The 25053-nt window shown below is 43.4% G+C and overlaps 1 protein-coding gene across 4 annotated transcripts in view; it reads left to right on the forward strand.

Moving 5' to 3' along the window:
• LOC129830174 (E3 ubiquitin-protein ligase MIB2-like) overlaps positions 1-25053 on the forward strand; it is a 100941-nt gene that overhangs the window by 32601 nt on the left and 43287 nt on the right. For 2 of the 4 annotated variants that reach the window (XM_055892507.1, XM_055892508.1), the window contains 6 exons: positions 17109-17215; positions 21967-22161; positions 23072-23214; positions 23578-23685; positions 23834-23938; positions 24535-24697. In XM_055892507.1, the coding sequence (XP_055748482.1) occupies positions 17109-17215; positions 21967-22161; positions 23072-23214; positions 23578-23685; positions 23834-23938; positions 24535-24697 (821 nt within the window). Of the gene's footprint in view, positions 1-15678; positions 15890-17108; positions 17216-21966; positions 22162-23071; positions 23215-23577; positions 23686-23833; positions 23939-24534; positions 24698-25053 lie in introns of those variants that run through there. The other 2 variants (XM_055892510.1, XM_055892509.1) reach the window with 2 other exon arrangements.

Consider the following 25053-nt stretch of genomic DNA (forward strand, 5'->3'; position numbering starts at 1 on the left):
CAGAGGTCAATTTTGAGTCTCATAGCAAGTCTAAATAGTCTAAATAGGTATTATTATTTTATTTTTTTGTCATTATGGGGTATTGTGTGTAGATTGAGGGGGAGGAAAAATTATTTGATTCATTTTAGAATAAGGCTGTAACGTAACAAAATGTGGAAAAAGGGAAGGGGTCTGAATACTTTTCAAATGTACATACCCATTACACGCACGCACACTCACACTCTTATACACTCTGTTCTTTTTTTAAACTCTTATTAATGTTGTGAGTAGGGCACGACAAAAGCTTTTCCCCCACAGGAGACTGAAAAAATTTGGCAGGGGTCCCCAGAGCCTCAAAGTTCTATTGCTGCACCAGCAGGATCATCCTGACCGGTTGCATCACCACCTGGTATGGCAACTGCTCAGCATCTGACCGTAAGGCGCTATAGAGGGTAGTGCGTACGGCCCAGTACACCACTGGGGCCAAGCTTCCTGCCATCCAGGACCTACATAATAGGTGGTGTGAGAGGAAAGCCCATAATATGGTCAGAGACTCAAGTCACCCAAGTCATAGACTGTTTTCTCTTCTACCGCACGGCAAGCGGTACCGGAGCGCCAAGTCTAGAAGCAAAAGGGTCCTTAACAGCTTCTACCCCCAAGCCATAAGACTGCTGAACAATTCATCAAATGGCTCCTGGACTATTTACATTGACCCCCCCCCCCCCCCTCCCATTTGTTTTGTATACTGCTGCTACTTGCTGTTTTATTATCTATGCATAGTCACTTAATGCCTATCTATATGTACAAATTACCTCAACTAACCTGTACCCCCGCACACTTCCTTGGTACCGGTACCCCCTGTATATAGCCTCGTTATTGTGTTACTTTGTATTATTTTTTTACTTTAGTTTATTTGCTAAATATTTTCTTAACCAACAGTGCAGTTAAAGAAGAGTTAAGGGCTTGTAAGGTCTACACTTGTTGTATTCGGCGCATATGACAATTAAATTTTGATTTGATCTGTCCTGACGAGTAGTCACTATACCCTGCCTTCATGTACATGCATTATCTACCTCAAATTCCTTGTACCGCTGCACATTGATGAGAGAAATGTTTTCAGTTTAAAGCTAATTTCCTGCTATTCTATGCATTTTGCCATGCAGCGTAGAGAGAATATTGCGGTTTTAAGGCTAATTTCCTGCAATTCTACATATTCTGCTATGGAGCTGGGAGAGAATATTGTAGTTTTAAACCTAGTTTCCTGCAAATCTATGCATTTTGTAATGGACAATGCTGTGTTTTGCTCAAACGTAATAACAAAAGGAATGCAGCTAAATTAATTGTTTTTGGACTTTTCAATTCTCCCTTACTGTCTAGCTTTTATTTTGGTGATGGTTAAGTTTTCAAAGATTATATTATCAAAAAATGTATAGGTCAATTATCTTTTCTGCTTACTTTATATCTTGTTTTAGTCATTTAAGTTTACACCTAAAGTGTTTTTCCATCCTGAAAATGAATCCCCTGTTTGGATTTACGTGACCTGTTTTTTTTGGAAGTCATTATTAGTGAATGTGCATTATGCAGGGTTCTGGTTAAATGTGTAACAAAAAGGGAGTTTTCATAGACTTGAAAGCCAGATCAGTGATTTTTCTGAAAAAGCACGTTAAACTATTTTCATAAAATAATGAAATTATTTGTGAGTCTTATGGTTGTGGAAGGCTTATATTTAGTGACGGTATAATTTCACAAGCCCTAAATTCATTTGATTATTGCCGACTGCCTGAAATGCAGTGCATTTGCTCTTTCATTGTACAACAAAGCTTATTTAGTAAAATACATTAAAAAAAATTTAGATGTATACTTAGAAATTTTGTCTTTTTTTTTTTATTTATATATTTTTTGGGGGGCTGTAGTGGCTTGCGAAAGTATTCACCCCCTTTGCATTTTTCCTATTTTGTTGCCTTACAACCTGGAATTAAAGTATATTTTTTGTGGATTTGTATCATTTGATTTACACAACATGCCTACCACTTTTTGAAGATGCAAAATATTTTTCATTGTGAAATAAACAATAAATGACACAAAACAATTGTACATTTGAGCGTGTATAACTATTCAACCCCCCCCCCCCCCCCCCTCAAAGTCAATACTTTGTAGGGCCATCTTTTGCAGCAATTACAGCTGCAAGTCTCTTGGGCTAAGTCTCTATAAGCTTGGCACATCTAGCCACTGGAATTTTTGCCCATTCTTCAAGGCAAAACTGCTCCAGCTCCTTCAAGTTGGATGGGTTTCGCTGGTGTACAGCAATCTTTAAGTCAAACCACAGATTCTTTAAGTCAAACCACAGATTGAGGTCTAGGCTTTGACTAGGCCATTCCAAGACATTTAAATGTTTCCCCTTAAACCACTCAAGTGTTGCTTTAGCACTATGCTTAGGGTCATTGTCCTGCTGGAAGGTGAACCTCTGTCCCAGTCTCAAATCTCTGGAAGACTGATACAGGTTTCCCTCAAGAATGTCCCTGTATTCAGTGCCATCCATCATTCCTTCAATTCTGACCAGTTTCCCAGTCCCTGCCAATGGAAAAACATCCCCACAGCATGATGCTGCCACCACCATGCTTCACTGTGGTGGCACTGATGGTGTTCTCGGGGTGATGAGAGGTGTTAGGTTTGCGCCAGACATAGCATTTTATTTGATGGCCAAAAAGCTACATTTTAGTCTCATCTGACCAGAGTACCTTCTTGGGGAGTCTTCCACATGCCTTTGGCTAATCCCCAACGTTTTTGCTTATTTCTTTCTATAAGCAATGGCTTTTTTCTGGCCACTCTTTCGTAAAGCCCACCTCTGTGGAGTGTACGGCTTAAAGTGGTCCTGTGGACAGATACTCCAATCTCCGCTGTGGAGCTTTGCAGCTCCTCCAGGATTATCTTTGGTCTCTCTGTTGCCTCTCTGATTAATGCCCTCCTTGCCTGGTCTGTGAGTTTTGGTGGGCGGCCCTTTTTTGGCAGATTTGTTGTGGTGCCATATTCTTTCCATTTTTTAAATAATGGATTTAATGGTGCTCTGTGGGATGTTCAAAGTTTCGGATATTTTTTTATAACCCAACCCTGATCTATACTTCTCCACAACTTTGTCCCTGACCTGTTTGGAGAGCTCCTTGGTCTTCATGGTGACGCTTGCTTGGTGGTGCCCCTTGCTTGGTGGTGTTGCAGACTCTGGGGCCTTTCAAAGTGTGTGTGTGTATACTGAGATCATGTGACACTTAGATTGCACACAGGTGGACTTTAACTAATTATGTGACTTCTGAAGGTAATTGATTGCACCAGATTGTATTTAGGGGCTTCATAGTAAAGGGGGTGAATACATATGCACACACCACTTTCCCGTTTTTATTTTTTATATATTTTTTCACTTCACCAATTTGGACTATTTTGTATGTCCATTACATGAAATCCAAATAAAAATCAATTTAAATGACATGTTGTAATGCAACAAAATAGGAAAAACAAAGGGGATAAATACTTTTGGAAGGCACTGTATATCGCCCAGCCCTACAGTGAAGATAAATTCAACAAAGCATGGACTGTTGCTGCGCCAAGACCCAGCACTGAAGCAAAGGGGGAAAACATCATATGAAAGTCATGCACACTACCCCCGTTCTTCTTCAAGCTTGTTGTGCATGATGCAAAACACAAGAGAGCTCCTCTATATCTCAAGTCCTCAGTGACCCAAATTTCATCCAAAGCTCTACTGTATGCTGCACGTCTCATACGACCCGGCTCATCTTAAGAAAAAGTAGGCATTCAGTCTGTCCCAAACCGATATTGGGGGGAGTGGAGACGTTGGCTGGCTTCCGTGACGAGAACGGCCCTGCTTTATTCTGCTAGTCATTTGTGATGGAGGGATTGGATCTTGGCTCAGCAGCACGGCTAATGGGATTCATTTCATGTCAGAGGGCTTTAAAGCAGGTGGCAGAGGGCTTTAAAGCAGAGAGCTAGACACAGACACACACACACTGGCATAGGGTCGTTTTTTCTTTATTGAGTATGACAGGACCTGCAGTGCCAGAGTTTTGCTGTATTGTAATCAGCCCACTTAATGGGATTAACATGTTAGCATTCTCACCTTCCTCCCCATAGAAGTGTGTTGTGAGGTAATTAGTAGTGTGAGTACAGATTTAGGGAAATGAGGTGCCAGGGGCTGTGCTGTGATTATCCATGTGTTTCCATTACAGGATGTTCATTTACATTACATTTTCATTTCATTTATAAAGTGTGCTCACTTTATGGTCCTCTGGATATTCTCTAATTGTGTGTGTGTGTGTGTGTGTGTGGAGGCTGTCACATGGCTTGTGTAAAAAGTGTATCCCAGTAGGAGTCATAACACCCGTAAAACATAGCAGTCAAACAAGGAAATGGTTCCAATCGTTTTTCCACCATACATTTTTCCCATAGGTGATTTTAGAAACACTTAACATAAGGGCTGTGTTTTGTGTAGGCTTACCCTGGCGTGACATTTTGATAACCGTGTAAATGTCTGTAGGCCAAGGTGACTTTAATGAATATATTCGCCTGTATTTACCCCCCCCCCAAATAAATAAAATCCTAATTATCTGCAAATGTGGCTATCATAAAGAACTACAAATGCCATGATGATCTGGATGAGACTGGCGAATCGAGGCAAAGGTAAGAATCTCTGGATGAACTATCTAATGTTAGCTAATTTTAGTAATTTCTGAATTGGTTAGTTTTCTGTTTGCAAAGGTGTCATCTAGAGATGACGTGCAGGAGCTTTCATGATGTCTACTTTGATTCTAATTAGCGTTTTTGAATCTGAGTCATTTAGCAGAGCGACTTACAGGAGCAATTAGGGTTAAGTGCCGAGATCAAGGGCGCAGACCCCCCCCCCCCCCCCCCCCCAACTAGTCAGCCTGGGGATTCGAACCAGCAACTTTTCGGATACTGGCCCAACGCTCTTAATCGCTAAGCTATCTGAGCCGACTATATTGATATTTCACCTTGTCCGAGAGAGATTTACATGGTTATCAAATCGTCACACCAGGGTAAGCCTACACGAAACACAGCATTTATTTTAAGTGTTTCTAAACTCCCTGTGGGAAAAATTAATAGTGGGAAAAACAATTGGATCAATTTACCTGTTTGACCGCTAGGTTTATGGGTATTATGACACCTCCACTGTGAGACTATAGTAGCTAAGTAAAATAATTACAACGACATGATTTGTTTAGTCGACTTTGTTCATGGTAAGTGGTGTATATCATCATGGAATATGTGTGTAGGTTATGGCGTGTTGATGATGCGCTGCACAGCATATGTGTGTCCATATGTTTACTGAAGGGGGGTGGAAATGCAACAACAACTTCCTGGTTGGCTAATCGGCTCATGCAAACACGCATACTCCCACACACTTCACACACAAACGCAGAGGCCCTGTCAAGTAGACTCAGTTTAATCCTTATCCTGCATATCTGGCGATTCAGCACCATCTGACCTCTTCACCTCCTACTGGTCACGTTTCAGCCACATCTTCCCTCTCTTTCTCAGTCTCTTGCCGCTATCACTGTATTTGTATTTATTATGGATCCCCATTAGCTGCTTACTCTTCCTGGGGTCCATCAAAACTAAATCATATCAAATTTATTTATATAGCCCTTCTTACATCAGCTGATTCTCAAAGTGCTGTACAGAAACCTAGCCTAAAACCCCAAACAGCAAGCAATGCAGGTGTATAAACACGGTGGCTAGGAAAAACTCCCTAGGAAGAAACCTAGAGAGGAACCAGGCTATGAGGGATGGCCCGTCCTCTTCTGGCTGTGCCGGGTGAAGATTATAACAGAACATGTCCAAGATGTTAAAATGTTCATAAATGACCAGCATGGTCAAATAATAATAGTCACAGTAGTTGTCGAGGGTGCAACAAGTCAGCACCCCAGAAGTAAATGTCAGTTGGCTTTTCATAGCCGATCATTAAGAGTATCTCTACCGCTCCTGCTGTCTCTAGAGAGTTGAAAACAGCAGGTCTAGGACAGGTAGCACGTCCGGTGATCAGGTCAGGGTTCCATAGCCGCAGGCAGAACAGTTGAAACTGGAGCAGCAGCACGGCCAGGTGGACTGGGGACAGCAAGGAGTCATCATGCCAGGTAGTCCTGAGGCATGGTCCTAGGGCTCAGGTCCTCTGAGAGAGAGAGAGAGAGAGAGAATTAGAGAGAGCATACTTAAATTCACACAGGACACCGGATAAGACAGGAGAAGTACTCCAGATATAACAGACTGACCCTAGCCCCCCGACATAAAGTACTGCAGCATAAATACTGGAGGCTGAGACAGGAGGGGTCAGGAGACACTGTGGCCCCATCTGATGATACCCCCGGACAGGGCCAAACAGGGAGGATATAACCCCACCCACTTTGCCAAAGCACAGCCCCCACACCACTAGAAGGATATCTTCAACCACCAACTTACCATCCTGAGACAATGCCGAGTATAGCTCACAAAGATCTCCGCCACGGCACACCCCAAGGGGGGGTGGGGGGGGGGCGCCAACCCAGACAGGAAGATCACGTCAGTGACTCAACCCACTCAAGTTACGCACCCCTCCTAGGGACGACATGGAAGAGCACCAGTAAGCCAATGACTCAGCCCCTGTAATAGGGTTAAAGGCAGAGAATCCCAGTGGAGAGAGGAACCGGCCAGGCAGAGACAGCAAGGGCGGTTCGTTGCTCCAGAGCCTTTCCGTTCACCTTCACACTCCTGGGCCAGACTACACTCAATCATATGACCCACTGAAGAGATGAGTCTTCAGTAAAGACTTAAAGTTTGTGACCGAGTCTGCGTCTCTCACATGGGTAGGCAGACCATTCCATAAAAATGGAGCTCTATAGGAGAAAGCCCTGCCTCCAGCTGTTTGCTTAGAAATTCTAGGGACAATTAGGAGGCCTGCGTCTTGTGACCGTAGCGTATGTGTAGGTATGTACGGCAGGACCAAATCGGAAAGATGGATAGGAGCAAGCCCATGTAATGCTTTGTAGGTTAGCAGTAAAACCTTGAAATCAGCCCTTGCCTTAACAGGAAGCCAGTGTAGGGAAGCTAGCACTGGAGTAATATGATCAAATTTATTGATTCTAGCAGCCGTATTTAGCACTAACTGAAGTTTATTTAGTGCTTTATCCGGGTAGCCGGAAAGTAAAGCATTGCTGTAGTCTAACCTAGAAGTAACAAAAGCATGGATTACATTTTCTGCATCATTTTTGGACAGACAATTTCTGATTTTTGCAATGTTACGTAGATGGAAAAAAGCTGTCCTTGAAACAGTCTTGATATGTTCGTCAAAAGAGAGATCAGGGTCCAGAGTAACGCCGAGGTCCTTCACAGTTTTATTTGAGACGACTGTACAACCATCAAGATTAATTGTCAGATTCAACAGAAGATCTCTTTGTTTCTTGGGAATTAGAACAAGCATCTCTGTTTTGTCCGAGTTTAAAAGTAGACATTTAAGGCAGTTATACAATTAAAAACATTACATTCACAACAGATTTCACAACACATGAAGTGTGTGCCCTCAGGCCCCTACTCTACTTCCAAATATATCTGTTTTATCTGTTTTTTTCTGTTTTTTTTTTGTTTTTTTACTGCTTGCATAAGTTACTTGATGTGGAATAGAGTTCCATGTAGTCATGGCTCTATGTAGTATTGTGCGCCTCCCATAGTCTGTTCTGGGAGAGTCCTCTGGTGGTAGGTATTGTGGGGTTTGCATAGGTGTCCGAGCTGTGTGCCAGTAGTTCAAACAGACAGCTCTGTGAAGTCAATCTCAACCTCCACTTTGAGCCAGGAGAGATTGACATGCATTTTATTAATGTTCACTCTCTGTGTACATCTATGAGCCAGCCGTGCTGCCCTGTTCTGCTCCAATTGCATTTTCTAAGTCCTTCTTTGTGGCACCTGACCACACGACTGAACAGTAGTCGAGGTGCGACAAAACTAGGGCCTGTCAAACCTGCCTTGTTGATAGTGCTCTTAAGAAGGCAGACTAGCGCTTAATTATGGACAGACTTCTCCCCATCTTAGCTACTGTTGTATCAATATGTTTAGAAGATAACATTTTATAATCCAGGGTTACTCCAAGCAGTTTAGTCACCTCAATTTGCTCAATTTCCACATTATTTAGTTGAGGTTTTGGGTTTAGTGAATAATTTGTCCCAAATACAATGCTTTTAGTTTTTGAAATATTTACCACAAACATATTCCTTGCCACCCATTCTGTAACTGTAGCTTTTTGTTAAATGTTGCATTTATTTCAGTCGCTGTAGTAGCTGACATGTATAGTGTTGAGTTATCCGTATACATAGACACACTGGCTTTACTCAAAGATTGAAAAAAAGTAAGGGGCCTAGACAGCTGCCCTGGGGAATTCTGATTCTACCAGGATTATGTTGGATAGACTTCCATTAAAGAACACACTCTGTGTTCTGTTAGACAGGTAACTCTTTATCCACAATATAACTGGGAGTGTAAAGCCATAACACATGTTTTTCCATCACCAGACTATGATCGATAATGTCAAAAGCCACACTGAAGTCTAACAAAACAATCTTTTCATCATCATTTTCTCTCAGCCAATCATCAGTCATTTATGTAAGTGATGTGCTTGTTGAATGTCCTTCCCTTTAAGCATGCTGAAAGTATGTTATTAATTTCTTTATTGTAAAATAGCATTGTATCTTGTCAAACACAATTTTTTCAAAAAGTTTACTAAGGGTTGGTAACAGGCAGATTGGTTGGCTAATTGAGCCAGTAAAAGGGGCTTTACTATTCTTAGCGGAATGACTTTTGCTTCCCTCCAGGCTTGAGGGCACACACTTTCTAGTATGCTTAAATTTAAGATAGTGCAAATAGGAGTGGCAATATTGTCCGCTATTATCCTCAGTAATTTTCCATCCAAGTTGTCAGACCCCGGTGGCTTGTCATTGTTGATAGACAACAATAGTTTTTTCAACTCTTCCACACTCACTTTACAGAATTCAAATTTATAATGCTTGTCTTTCATAATTTGGTCAAATATACTTGGATGTGTAGTGTCAGCATTTGTTGCTGACATGTCATCCATAAGTTTTCTAATCTTGCCAATTAAAAAATAATTCAAGTAGTTGGCAATATCAGTGGGTTTTGTGATGAATGCTGCATCTTTTATGCCAAATTTTCATTTAAAGTGCCAGTAACTGGGATAAGCAATTTCATAAAGTGCTGAATTTGGTTGCTTTTCATTACACACCACAGACCAACAAATAGTACATTTCTGCAGCATTAGTAAAGATATGATCAATACATGTTGATGACTTTTATTCCTGTGCTGTTTGTAACTACCTTAGTAAGTTGACTGATAACCTGAGCCAGGTTGCAGGCAGTGGTTAAAGCTGGAAGCTTTCTCTTGAGTGGACAGCCTGATGAAAGTCAGTCAATATTTAAATCACCCAGAAAATATTCCTCTCTGTTAATACATTATCAAGCATTTCATACATGTTATCCGGATACTGACCATTACCACTTGGTGGTCTATACAGTGGTTCCTCCTTTAAAAGTTGCGAGCTTGCACCGCAGAACTTAGATGTACCCAGCGTCACGGCGTCATTGCTCCAGACCACCACAAGGGGGAGTTGGAACACTCATTATGCATTTGGGTCCCGAGTGGTTCCAATGACGAATTTTGACGCGAGCCACCCTTGCCTTGTGGCGTTCTTCAACAAAGATAACTGACAAAACATTATGGTGGAACCAGATGTAAGTTGTTATAACATCATAACGAGTCAAGCAAAAAATGTACAATCGAGAGGAATATGTTACTTAATGTAGAGATAAATATTTGTGTATATTTTTTTGTCATAAAGTTAATTTACGAAAATCGCTATTTAGCAAGTTATCTGACTAGGTAACATTAGCCAGCTAGCTAGTGTTAGGAGAATGAATTTGTAATACATGTTGTTTAATGTTTTAGGGACTCCTGAGAAAACCAGCAAACCAGGCTGTCATCTTGTGAAACAGTGGATGTAAAGAATCTAGCTAGCTAACGCATTCACTGCAAATTGAATGTACAATTGTGTAAGCTTGCCTTGCAGCTGAAGTAACATAGATAGCTAACTATTTACTTGCTTATTGTGTAGTGGAGGACAAAAATAACTGTATGCCTATGGATGTGTAGCTAGCTACAGTATGTAGCCGATCTGTGTATGGACCCTAAAACGTTAGGTTCTGAACTAATATTCATACCAATCTATGAACCTCAGCTATCATAGTTGTTGTATCAACTTCAAGCCTGAATGGCATTAATGAAGTCTATGTGTAACCGCTGTAAAATGTCTAGCTAGTTAGCGGGGTGCGCTCTAATAGCGTTTCAATCGGTGACGTCACTCGCTCTGAGACCTTGAAGTAGTTGTTCCCCTTGCTCTGCAAAAGCCACAGCTTTTAGGAGCGATGGGTAACGATGCTTCAAGGGTGGCTGTTGTCGATGTGTGCAGAGGGTCCCTGGTTCGAGCCCAGGTAGGGGCAAGGAGAGGGACAGAAGCTATACTGTTACATATGGATAGAGTAGAATATAATAACTTTATTGTGCCAAGGATGAAAGTCCTATATACCCATGTACTGTAGTTATTACTACGCATAAGATTCCCACATTGTAGCCTGTACATTGAATATATTCACTGATCATGTACTCTTCCTTGGCAAATAAAGTTGCGGTTGTAACGAACGTCGTCAGGAGAAGGAAAACAGGACCAAGGTGCAGCGTGGTAAGTATTCATAATACTTTTAATAAATACGAACACTTGAACAAAAACAACAAAACGACAAACGAACAGTTCTGCAAGGTGCAATACACAAAACAGAAAACAACTACCCACAAACACAGGTGGGAACAGGGTACCTAAGTATGGTTCTCAATCAGAAACAACGATTGACAGCTGCATCTGATTGAGAACCACACCAGGCCAAACACCTAGAAATAGAAAACAGAACAAAACATAGAATGTCCACCCCAACTCACGCCCTGACCAAACCAAAATAGAGACATAAAAAAGGAACTAAGGTCAGGGCGTGACATTACCCCCCCCCCCCCCCCCCCCCAAAGGTGCTATAGGTATAGTGTCACGCCCTTAGTTCCCCTATAGGGGAGGGTCTGGATGGGCATGTCACCGCGGTGGCGGCTCTGGTGCGGGACGTAGCCCCCGCTCCACCTCTGGCTTGGCCCACTTAGGTGGCGTCTCTAGAGCGGGGACCCTCACCGCCGACCCCGGACTAGGGACCCTTGCAGTGGGCCCCGGACAGGGGGGGAGACTCTGGCTGCTCCGGACAGGGGGGAGACTCCGGCTGCTCCGGACAGGGGGGAGACTCTGGCAGCTCCGGACAGGGGGGAGACTCTGGCAGCTCCGGACAGGGGGGAGACTCTGGCTGCTCCGGACAGGGGGGAGACTCTGGCTGCTCCGGACAGGGGGGAGACTCTGGCTGCTCCGGACAGGGGGGAGACTCTGGCTGCTCCGGACAGGGGGGAGACACTGGCTGCTCCGGACAGGGGGGAGACTGGCTGCTCCGGACAGGGGGTAGATTCTGGCTGCTCTGGACAGGATGGTGTCACTGGAGTGGAGAGACACACAGGAGGCTTCGTGCCATGGATCATCACTGGAGGCTTCGTGCCATGGATCATCACTGGAGGCTTCGTGCCATGGATCATCACTGGAGGCTTTGTGCCATGGATCACCACTGGAGGGTTCGTGCCATGGATCACCACTTGAGTGGAGAGACACACATGAGGCCTGGCTCTGGGAGAAGGCACAGGACTCACCAGGCTGGGGAGACATATAGGAGGGTTAATTCTCGGCGCAGGCACAGGACTCAACAGGCTGGGGAGACATGCAGGAGGCCTTGTCCTTGGCCGAGGCACCGGATACACTGGGCCGTGGAGGCGCACTGGCGGTCTCGAGCGCAGATCTGGCTCCACCCGTTCTGGCTGGATGCCAGCTTCCACCCGGCAAATGCGTGACGCTGGCACCGAGACACCGTGCGCATCATCCCATAGCACGGGGCCTGACCAGTCACATGCTCGCCCCGGGAAGAACGGGGAGTGGGCTCAGGTCTCCCAAATTTTTGGGGGGCTGCCTCTCGGGCTTCCTTGCCAGCCGTGTTCCCTCGTACCGCTGGTTCCCTTCTCCTTCTGCCTCCGCTCTCCTGGCTGCCTCCACCTGTTCCCATGGGAGGCGATCCCTTCCAGCCAGGATGCTGGTGTCAGCGTAGTTGGAGTCAGCACCGCCGTCACAGACACAAGCAATCCCAGCGATGAAGGCGCAGGTAGATCAGTAACCAATGCAGCAAAGTTATTCCTTATGTTAATCTGCTCCAAACCTCTCGCAGTCACTTCCGTCCGCTTAGCATCATGCCGCTACCTTTGATTTCCACGACTTGTGACATGGGACCAGCACTGATTGGAACACTTTTCTTGCTGTTCTCCATCTACTTCACTACAGGATGGAGAAGAAGAAGCAGATGGAGACGATTTCCTTGGCAGGCAAGTTCAAGGTAGCACAGGCCATTCTGATAGGGATAGATGACGAGGTTGGGAAACATCCATCAGGCCCGAGCAGCGTCCAGCCATATGAGTTACAATTTGCGTTTTCCCCATAAATTCAGGCAGAATTGAGCTTTGTTTGCTAAGCATAGCCATCTCATTCCTGTAATCCTCCTCTAGCAAACAATTGCTGCATTGGAACTCCGGATTGTCAATATTGTCCCGGACAAGAGCGTAATAAACACAGTTTCTACAGCCCTGGAAACATTCGTTAGTAATTCCAGGCGAAGCGGGCTCCATTGCAACCTAGCTACTGTAGCTAGCTAGTTGGTAGCAGGTGTTGACACAGGTATCTGAGTTATTGAGTTCTGAAGTTTTCGGTGTAGAGTCAGTGTCCTCCGACATTAACTGGTGGGGATACACAAGAAGCACAATGAGGGGCTATACTAATCAGAATTTTGGATCACACTCACTCACACACTGGAAATAAGCACTTTCCTTTAGCTTGTGCTATTGCGAGCATTGTACGAGTTCCCTTCGGTAGTCTAGCTCACTGTTTGGGGGCAGAGTGTGTCATCAACAGGTGTTGATCTATTTCTTGGCCATTTAGATTGTTCATAAGCTAGGTTGTTTTTCAATCTTTGAGTTTCAACTGCTATTGAAGAGAAGACAATGCTGCTATTAGTTTGTCTCTCTCCTCTTCAAGGCAATGTAATCAAATCATGAGCGATTTCGACATGGGTAATGGTCAGGAGTTGGCATTTGGTGTAACAAGCGATTTAAGCACATTCCAAAATTTCACATTATGGTCAACAGGTCCCTAACCCTGTTCTGGTTTATCATGTTGGCAGAGAGACAGTTGGTCAGGCAGGATTAGACATTTTAGACATTTAATCTCTACTAAATCTGTTTTGGATAGTGTTTCCCCCCCTACATATTTTGTCCATTGGTATCTGGACCCATAAATCCCATAAAATGGTGTTTATAATCTGTCTGAACTGTAATGGTGAAAGCAGCCCATTAACATCATCCATCCTAATCTACCAACTCAGGAAGTCCTGCAGTATAAACCAGCATTGTTTAATTCAGGCAATGCAAATAATCTGGGTAGCCATTTGATTAGCTGATAGCAAGCTTGATAGCAATGTGAAAATTGTTGTGTAAATCTGTTGCAGCTCAAGTCAACTACAAAACCCACAATGCAATGCTCTCTCTGGCTGACTGGCTAGTAGCTACACACAATAATACCAAAGTAAGCATGTGAAGTAGCTAGCTAGCTGTAAAATAACCTAAACAAACTGCACTATTCATTTAGGAGTCTACAATCTCACCATGTTGAACCTGTCTGCAGTTCGTCTGTGCGCAAAGTGCAGATGTTACCATGGCAACGACATCCCTTTTCCACAGACACACAGGGCACATTGGCTGATTGTACTTGAAGGAAAAACCGAGTTGAATAATTTGGTACACTGTTTAGATTGAGCACATCTGAGGGCAATATATACTTCGTCATGACGATATAAATGGATTGGATGTGTTCTAGACAAGTATGCTCATTGGCTGATTAGGTGGAGTGCAGGTAATTGTTTTAATGTGATATTGTGTTATCCCCTATCTTCATTGTTCAAATCAAATTTTATTGATCACATACACATGGTTAGCAGATGTAGTGAAATGCTTGTTCAGGACCTGATACAGTGCCTTCGGAAAGTATAGAGACCACTTGACTTTTTCCAGATTTTGTTACGCTACAGCCTTATTCGAAAATGGATGAAATAAAAACAATTCCTCAGCAATCCACACACTACTCCACAATGGCAAAGCGAAAATAGGTTTTATAAATTTTTGCAAATATATTTAAATAAAAAAACAGATGCCTTATTTACAGAAATATTCAGACCCTTTGCTATGAGACTCGAAATTGAGGTCAGGTACATCCTGTTTCCATTGATCATCCTTGATGTTTCTTCAACTTCACTGGAGTCCAACTGTGGTAAATTCAATTGATTGGACATGATTTGGAAAGGCACACACTTGTCTATATAAGGTCCCACAGTTAACAGTGCATGTCAGAGCAAAAATCAAGCCATGAGGTCAAAAGAATTGTCCGTAGAGCTCCGAGACAGGGTTGTGTCGGCACAGATCAGGGGAAGGGTACCAAAACATTTCTACAGCATTGAAAGTCCCCAAGAACACGGTGGCCTCCATCATTCTTAAATGGAAGAAGTTTGGAACCACCAATACTCTTCCTAGAGCTGGCCCCCGGCCAAACTGAGCAATCGGGGAAGAAGGGCCTTGGTCAGGGAGTTTACCAAGAATGGTCAGTCTGTCAGAGTTCATCTGTAGAGATGGGATAACCTTTCAAAAGGACAACCATCCTGCAGCACCACACCAATCAGGCCTTTATGGTAGAGTGGCCAGGCAGAAGCCACTCCTCTGTAAAAGGCACATGACAGCCCGCTTGGAGTTTGCCAAAAGGCACCTAAAGACTCTCAGAACATGAGAAACAAGATTCTGTGGTCTGATGAAACCAAGATTGAACTCTTTGGAGGAATTACATTTAATCACGTAACAATGTGAAAAGTCAAGGGGTCTGAATACTTTCCAAAGGCACTGTAGGTATAAGTTCCTACACAATTTCCTGATTTCACAGACAGAAGTTGAATCGTGGTGAAAAAATATATATTTTACCCACTGATAGAACATCGGCTTTCACCAAATTAACAGGTGTATGATTTTTATTTACGGGGTGGATTATCATGTCAAGGGCCATATGTTGTGTCTCCTTGGTGACGCGGGTTTATTCTTGGAAGACACACACTCTTAGCTGTGCTCTCTGACGGCCTGCTTCCTGATTGCCCTGCTGTCTTGGGATTAGGCCTCAAAGCTCTGCTTTTAGACACACGCCACCTCACCTCCCCACTGTCCCAACTCCGGCCATACGGCTCACACCGGGATTTAATGTCAGTCTGCAGTAAGCCACCAAGAAGCAAAGGTGCCACAGGCTTCTTTTTCTATAGAGCCCCAGTGCCTCACAAGTTGACCCGATGCATTCGGAAGATGACCATGACTAGCTTCGTAAATGTACGTGTTTGCGTTGGACTATGACGCCCGTGTGCAGCCAAATGGGGAGCAACGCGTAGGAGTAGCAAAGCCTCTCTTTATCCAAGAGGAAGACTGCCCAGTTGATGGTTGTTTTACTTTGATTATAGTGGATTCGAGTCGCGTGTCTCTCGCCAAGCTGCATGGCAGAATGAAACCTGGATGCTGACCTTGCTGAGAAAGTATGGGAATAGGCAGTTCCTTTGCCCCTTTGAGATCTGACCAAATCTTTACCATAAGGTATGTCCCCTCCTAGACCGCCCCACCCACCCTCCCCTTCTGATTTCTTAAGAATTTGATGTAACTGCCTGCCTGAACCTGTCAAACAAGTTCTGTTTTTTTGGCAACCATATTCTGCTTGGTTATGTTGTTGACATGAGATTGATGTCCTCTGTTGAGAGGTTAATGGTTTCGCAGCATGAGTTTTCAGTTTAAGACGCCTCTCAGCCCTCAGCGATGCTAAACGACCCGTCAAAAACAAAGACCTTTCTTTAATTTAGATGAGCAATCGAGCACATGTACGCCATCTCCCCTTGGCAAGCACCCACCACATAAAACCTCCCTTTGTCTCCCCACCACCCTTACTGATTCAAGTGCTCTCAGTAACATAGCCCGAATGTTGTTGTATCTTATGGCCCTCTCTGACTTTCTGGCTAGTGTGTTTTATTTTTATTTTATTTATTTTACCGTTATTTTACCAGGTAAATTGACTGAGAACACGTTCTCATTTGCAGCAACGACCTGGGGAATAGTTACAGGGGAGAGGAGGTGGATGAATGAGCCAATTGTAAACTGGGGATTATTAGGTGACCATGATGGTTTGAGGGCCAGATTGGGAATTTAGCCAGGACACTGGGGTTAACACCCCTACTCTTACGATAAGTGCCATGGGGTCTTTAATGACCTCAGAGAGTCAGGACACCCGTTTAACGTCCCATCCGAAAGACGGCACCCTACACAGGGCAGTGTCCCCAATCACTGCCCTGGGGCATTGGGATATTTTTTAGACCAGACGAAAGAGTGCCTCCTACTGGCCCTCCAACACCACTTCCAGCAGCATCTGGTCTCCCATCCAGGGACTGACCAGGACCAACCCTGCTTAGCTTCAGAAGCAAGCCAGCAGTGGTATGCAGGGTGGTGTGTGACCTACTGTAGTGTGTCTTTAAGCCAGAGAGCGTTAAATGTGGCCTGTTTGCCTGTGGCACTTAGTGGAATTTAATGTAGTCCAGACCTACGTATTCGAGATAGCTATACGTTTTAGCTTGTGTTTTTCTGGTGGCCGATAAGCGATGCATTTGGAACAAGCATCTGTCGGTCAGTGGTTTTCGGTTCCAAAATTGGACAATGTCATTTGGACAGAACATTCTGCATACACTCTATGTTGTATAACAAGTCATAATGCTGTTTTCCTGCCATAGTTATTTATGAGAATGTGGTTTGTACTTTTTGCCTTTCACAGAGTGTGCTTGGCCCCGAGGCAGAATCTCCCACGGATCATCCTCAAAGGAATATTCCAGGGGGTGAAAGTGGTACGCGGACCCGACTGGGACTGGGGAAACCAAGACGGTGAGTGAGGGAGTGAGCAGAGCAATCCCTCCATACCGACCAGGGCCTTTTGTTTACCAGTGTGGCAGCGTTGTTGTTCAATCTGTTTCACCGTGACCCCATAACCTTAGAGTCGATGGAATCTTATTACCTACAATGTGACAGTTTGAACTGGTGTTTGTGCTTAGTGCTTCAGGATTTTTCCCAAACCCACAAGTATCTTATTGAGTGTGTTTAACAGATGTTTCTTAAAGAGCTGTGTTCATATGAGCAAGTTTTATTTTCCCTTTCGTACCGTTTCCCCCCTAGTGTAGCGGAATATACAAAGAAGTCACATGAATTCTAATTATAGCATGTGCTGCAACTCCGGACAGGACAAAATGGTCTTTGGGGTTATTTAATATTTTGGGACGTGGTTTTCAAGAGTCAAGATAATTTGGCTCTCAATGGCAAATCATTAGTGAAGAAACAGATTTGCCACACAAATACGAATGTAACTATTTGCAGAATCTCCATCTGTGGGAAGTTTGATGATTGCCCCTGTTTCTTTCCATTTCAAAACCATTAAATATCATTGCCTTTAGGGATGGCAAAATCTATCATTAGCTCTTTCTATTACCTCATGTGGGGTCAGAACCGGGAATGGCATTGTGTCTTTTCTGTGCTAAAGCACTGGCGAATGAGTCAAAATGTCCTTTTGGTGTCTTTGAAAGTTAACCCCTGGGGTCTAAGTCAGTCATCATCAGTCTTTAATCAGAGTGTGGTAAGTGCATAGGGACATTCTTGGCATGGTCAGCAGAGAGCCTGTCACTTTCCATGAGTCCTATCCTGTTGTTACCTGGCAGGCTGTGTAATCCTTGATGATTTTGTAGTCCTTGATGTAACCTGCATAACCTAAACTATACAATGCCAGGCTCTCGCTTTGTGGTGGAAACTGAACGTAGTATTTGATGACATTTGAACTTGAAGACTGTCAGTAAGTAGTAAAGTAGAAACGTATCGTGGTGGTTAGTAAATCAATGTATTTTATTGTACTTTCTCTCGTGTTTGGTTACAGTAATCTGAGAATGTGAGTGGTGTTTGCCCCAGCCTGTACGTGTGCTTTGTTTTGTGTTCTGTTTTATTATATTTTTTTTCACTTCTAACCAGAATCGAAGGGATGATTTGCCAAACCTTGTTGAAAGATGGCCAATGTTCATTGTCTGTTCAGATTACAGTGCCTTCAGAAAGTATTCATACACCTTGACTTAATCCACATTTTGTTGTTACAGCCTGAATTCTAAATTGATTAAATAGCTTTTTTTCCCCAGCCATCTACACACAATACCCCATAATAACAAAGTGAAAACATGTTTTTGAAATGTATAGACCCATTAAATACACAAATATCTAATTTACATAAGTATTCACACCCCTGAGTTTATACTTTGTAAAATCACCTTTGGCAGTGATTACGAAAGTGAGTCTTTGTGGGTAAGTCTCTAAGAGCTTTCCACATGAGAATTGTGCAACAGTTTACCATTATTATTTTCAAAATTCTTCAAGCTCTGTCAAATTGCTTGTTGATCGTTGCTAGACGAAGATTTTCAAGTATATTTAAGTCAAAACTGTAACTCGGCCACTCTGGAACATTCACGGTCTTCTTGGTAAGCAACTCCAGTGTAGATTTGGCCTTGTGTTTTAGGTTATTGTCCTGCTGAAAGGTGAATTAATCTCCCAGTGTCTGGTGAAAAGCAGACTGAATCAAGTTTTCCTCTACGATTTTACATGTGCTCCATTACGTTTCTTTTTTTTACCTGAAAAACTCACCAGTCTTTAATGATTACAAGCATACCCATAACATAATGCAGCCTCCACTATGCTTGAAAATATGGAGAATGGGACTCAGTAACGTATTGTTTTGGATTTAAAAACTAAGAATATCGAACAGGAAGTTAAGAAGGCAGCTATGAATAAGTATACCGACATAGAAGATTTGAATAAAATGCTTGTTGGACTCGGATCAGGGGAGCCATTTGGACAACAAGGATTTAGACTCGGCTGACAAAGATTGCTTCTCGAAGGATTGGATCCACTTTTAGATTTGTAAGTAAATTATTTTCATGACTTTATATAGCTAATTTACTATATGTATTTTGTTTTTTATAAGTTGTCTGCTTTTTGTGCTTTGGATTTAGTTTACATTGGCCAATGTAACAAGTAATTTCAATGTTATATAATTCCACTGTTTGCTGTTCTAAGTTTCATCCTTGTAACTTTAGAGGCCACTAAACTCTCATGGCCATTGTTTATTTGCAGTTCTCACCTGTGCCTTTTGTCTCAAAGGTGTTACTGTTTGCATTGTGTGTGTGTGTGTTTCACACCTATGTGAGTCACTGTACAGAAAGTTCAGGCTTGGTGTTTTTACTTTACAGTAATGTCGTTTCGTAAATTTAATCAGCTGTAATTCTGTGTGTCTTTCATCAATATGATGATGACGTTTGAGAGCCACCCCTCCCCAGCAAGCTCCCTTGCCGGTCGAGGTCTTCATCCCCTGATGCTATGTCAATCACCCCGTGTGACGGTTCTACATCCACTTTTCATAGACCTCTTGAAAAAAAAAGGGGCACCATTCGTCCTAACATAATTGGTTTCCCCAAGACCAAGGTAAACGACATGACAAAGACAGTGGAGAGGGGATCATACGTTGGATCAGGACTAACAAGCTACTTTTTCACTAGGAAAGTAACCTTGCTCACCACACGCATAAGGCATTCAGTAACAACCATGTCTCAAGGAGGGTGAAAAAGGGTTGATGTCCCCATTCCTGTGTCTGTGAAGGACTACAATGCCAGCATGGGGGGTGTTGACCTATCTGATGCTCTGATAGGCTACTATCTGATACTCCACAAGACCAGGAAGTTGTATGAGACTTTTCTTTTTACACTTTGTGGACATTGCTTTCATTCTCCACAAGCAGATGGCCAAAGTAAAAGGTCAAACCCCTTTCACCCAGTTGGCCTTCCGAGAGCAGCTGGTGTTGGAAATGGCTGAATTTGGGGCCCAAAGCAACCTCACAACCATCGCAAGACCCCCCACTCAAGGTGAGTGCCACTATCCAACATACATGCCAAAAGACAAAAGGAAGAACCGCAAGCATTGCACAAAACACAGGGGGGAAGAAAGGGGGAAATACCAGATCTTCTGTCCAAAATGCTAGTTCTCTTTTTGTTTCCTTGCAGAGAGGGACTGCTTCAAAGACTATCACGACATGAGCAAGCTATGGTGAAATCTAATCATCTACACCTGGGATGTAACAGGAATGGCATTTTGTAAATAGTTCAGCTTATTTCTTTTTTTGCACGTTTTTTAGTGAAGGACACGTGTAACCAAGTTTGTGTTTGATAAGACCTTTTTAAAAAAAAAAAAAATTATGTATATCTGTAGCTTTTATATTGTTTTTGTAAACAGTTCATTTGTTTGTGGAACCAATACATTGGATATGCCTAGGCTAAATGTTCAGGTAGTTTGGAGAGGTTGAAAAAAAACACTTGGATATCCCCTGCATGTCCCCCGACACCCACCATAATGTTTGAGAGAGGTTGGTAGAAATTGTGTTTTATACTGAACAAATAGCATTTGGGGATTGCAAATATGTAATACCATTGGAATTATCTAATTTACAGACAAATACCACTTTGGAGAGGTTTAGAGACACTTGGAAGCGTCCCGTGAGCACACCTGACACCACTTAATAAAACATCTGCCCATTTCTAGTTGTTAGGTCTATCAATCCCATTTTCTTTCTGATATTGTTCACATGTCGTGGAAGCCATCTGCGTTTCCAGCTCTGGGCATCAGTAATTCACTTATAGCTTTTCAATGAAAGATGACTTTCAAAATAAGATATGGGGTGTATTCAGAACTACGGAACTCCTATCTTCCGATCATTTCCCCATCATCTCCCAGATATCTTCTTTCCAAATATACCAAGTTTTTGCATGTCAGAGTCATGTAATTACACATGAATAGCAGTTACTTTTGGGTATGTCTATTTAGGCGGAAATCTACATTTGCCGTTACATTTTAAGAGGTTAAACACTATTCCACAGTTAGTCCATGAAACGTATTATGTTACCTGTTAAGCACATTTTTTACTCCTGAACTTATTTAGGTTTGCCATAAGAAAGGAGTTGAATACTTATTGACTCAAGACATTTCAGCTTTTCATTTTTAATACATTTGTAAAACATTCGAAATACATGATTCCACTTTGACATTATGGGGTATTGTGTGTAGGCCAGTGACAAAACATCTCAATTCATTTTCAATTCAGGTGTGGGAAAAGTTGAGGGTTGTGAATACTTCCTGAAGGCACTATCCGATTGGTCTTTGAGCCTTTCTCAGCATCCAGAGCAACTATTTGGAGTCACGATCCTCACTTGTTGTTTCTTGTTTTCAGTATGTGATGTGTTGAATTAGCTAAGTCTAGAATTGACAAGATTCCTTTAGCAGAGTATGATCTGTGTGCTGTGTGTTCCCAGAAATGGGTTGAACATTTGGATGTGAAACATTGATTGACACCATTTCCTGTTTAAAAATTGTGTCTTTTGAAGTGGCCTGTGCACGGAATCAAACTACACAAAATAAAATGATTGTGTTTCATGTATTCACCATAACTATTTATCTTCTCATCATTCCAAATTTTTCCCCAATAAGCCAATTTAAAAAAAATCTTGCTCTCTTCACTCTTTCTCTCCTCCCACACTTCTACGCCGTGTGTGCGTGTGCAGGGGGAGAGGGTAAGGTTGGGAAGGTGGTGGACATCCGTGGCTGGGACACAGAGTCCGGTCGAAGTGTGGCCAGTGTCACCTGGTCCAATGGTACCACCAACGTCTACCGAATGGGTCACAAGGGCAAGGTAGACCTCAAATACGTGTCTGACGTCCAGGGAGGCTTCTACTACAAAGACCACCTACCAAAGCTCGGTATGAAACTAGGGCGGGTGTAGACATAAGTTTCTACCTGTTGTAAAGGAGACATGCTTGTTTTTGTCATTCTAGAAAATAGTTTATGTATCCTATAGATCAAGGGTGTCAAACTCATTTTGCCCCATGGGCTACATTCGGTCTTCCCTGAGGTCAGGAGGGCCGCACTTAAAATGTATTATTTCCTCGCTGTCAAAATTTGCAAAAAGTTGTCTTATCCATCACTTTTGGAATGTTGAATACTCTTGACTTTTTCTAGCTTTTGTTTCGACTGTTAGCAAGCTGGACAGAGTAAAGAGATTTATAAATGTAGGTCCATTATAATTTCTACACTTTTTCGATTAGGTTTTAGTTATTTCAATGTCGATTCAGATTGTCTCCCCACCCCCCCAACAATTAATTTGGGCATGTTTGACACCCCTGACTCCCCCTATACACTGAGTAAATCAAACATTAGTAACACCATCCTAATATTGAGTTGCGTTGTGTTAAGTTGGCTGGATGTCCTTTGCGTAGTGGACATTTCTTGTTACACATAGGAAACTGTTGAGCGTGTAAAACCCAGCAGCATTGCAGTTCTTGACACACTGTTGCGCCTGGCACCTACTACCATGCCCATTCACCCTCTAAATGGCACACATACACAATCAATTATCTCCGGGCTTAAAAATCCTTCTTTAACCGGTCTCCGCCCCTCCATCTACACTGATTTGAAGTGGATTTAACAAGTGAAATCAATAAGGGATCATAGCTTTCACCTGGTCAGACTGTCATGGAAAGAGCAGGTGTTCTTAATGTTTTTTATACTCCGTGTATATCAATATGAAGGCACTCAGTGTAGAGTTGGCCTATTTTTGTCATATGTTCCTATGTGCGTTTGTGTGTTTATCTATGGTTCGTGCGTACACAGGTGAGCACGCAGAACTGCAGAGGCAGGAGAGTGCAGAAGGCCACACTTTCAACCAGGGGGACAAGGTGAAATGTCTCCTGGAGGTGGACATCCTCAGACAGATGCAGGAGGGCCACGGAGGGTGGAACCCCAAAATGGCAGAGGTACTAAACTAAACTCCCTCTAAGTTAAATGGGGGAATTTCTCTGACAGAATTTTATCAAGAGTCTGACCTCATTCCAAGCTTTCTCCAGTTGTAGAACTACTTTGAAGTGTTTACCACATTGTCACTGCACTGCATGTACTGCATGTGCCATGTTAGACAAATATTACTTCAAATTCTGAGTACCGTTTCCCCATTTTGAAACTTTGAACCCAGCTTTATGTAATGTCGTCGGCGTGATTGGTCTCTGGTGTGCAATAGAGCAAAACCAACAAGCACCTTTTATGTTCAAATCAATGGAGCCAGCGAAACGATAAGGTCAAGGCCGGCCACAATCTGCGACTGCAAATTTGTGTGTTTACAGTACACCTGCAGAATCGGGACGGTACACAGAATCACTGACCGTGGAGATGTCCGAGTCCAGTACAGCAACAACATCCGCTGGACCTTCCACCCAGGGGCCCTAACCAAGGTAGTCTACCTCTACCAGTGGGAAATGAATACAGGCTCACAGCATGGTCTTATAAGTTAGCGTTTGTTAGCGATGTGATGCTAATGCTGACAGATTAGCAAAAAATCACATCGCTAACAATTTGCTGTCTTCCCCTTTCTTGTCGTAGGTGAACACTTTTGGTGTGGGCGAGCTGGTGCGAGTGCTGGAAGACATAGACGGCGTTAAGAGGCTTCAGGCTGGCCATGGAGAATGGACAGACAGCATGACACCCGTATGTTGACATAGCCTGAGGCTAACTTCCCATACCCTAGAGTTAACTTCCTGTAGCCTAACACTAACTTTCCTTAGCCTGGCACTAACCTCCCTTCTAGGTTTCCTTAGCCTGGCACGAACTTCCTGTCATGCCATTGTGCGAAGCCTCAGCTGGCAGTCGGTCCTCTGCATTAGAGGCAATGCCCTTTATGCCTCGGGGACTACCGGTAAACAAGGTTAAGGCTTCTGCGAAAGCAAAGCATCCTGATTAATTACCTATAAATAAAAGCCCTGAGAATTTCCCAGAGTGTCATTGGTATCTAAAAAGAGTGCATTTGAGATGGAAAGATGACACTCATGGTTTGATGGAGGTTCTTTGAAACACTTCCTCTCCTTCATGGCCTGTGATGGGTGTTTATACCTAATATCTTGTCCTATTGGTCATGGTGGAAAGGAGACAACGAGAGGAACTTTTAAAGTGTAACAGTCCTACCTACCTATCTGGTGTCCTAACACTGTCAGTGTCACTGTCTTTTCACTCTCCTTCCTACTCTTTCCTCTGCCCCCCACCCATCTTCCTCCTTTTGTTTTCTACACCCCCTCCTTTCCCATCAGGCCCTGGGGCAGGTGGGCAAGGTGCTGAAGGTGTACGCCGACGGGGACCTGCGCGTGGCCTTCAACGGCCAGACGTGGACCTTTAACCCGGCGTGCCTCTCGGCCCAATCCGTGGAGGTGGACGCCAACCTCATGACGGCCGAGAACCCCAACGTATCCGGAAGTAAGGACTACTGAGACCTCGCAAACAGGAGGAAGGGGGCCTCTTATCCAACAGTCATCCAACGAGCTTTGCTTTTTATCTCTCCTTCCATTTCCTTATCCCTGAATTCCCTATGGACCCCCTCCACCACTCCCTCTTCTTCCAGCACTCTTGCTGCAAGCTATGCATGCACTACTGACCAAGGGTTGTGACAGTGGCTGTCTGTTGCATATACGGCCCCTCATATCGCTGTTTCACCTGGTCACTGTCTCCACATGCATGACGAACGGATATCATTTGCACGTAATTTGCATGTCTCTGAAATGTCTGGTTTTTCTCTCTTTCATGCCCCTTCATGTTGGAGGCAAGCACCAGAG

The sequence above is a fragment of the Salvelinus fontinalis genome, chromosome 31, assembly GCF_029448725.1.
Source record: "Salvelinus fontinalis isolate EN_2023a chromosome 31, ASM2944872v1, whole genome shotgun sequence".
NCBI lineage: Eukaryota > Metazoa > Chordata > Actinopteri > Salmoniformes > Salmonidae > Salvelinus > Salvelinus fontinalis.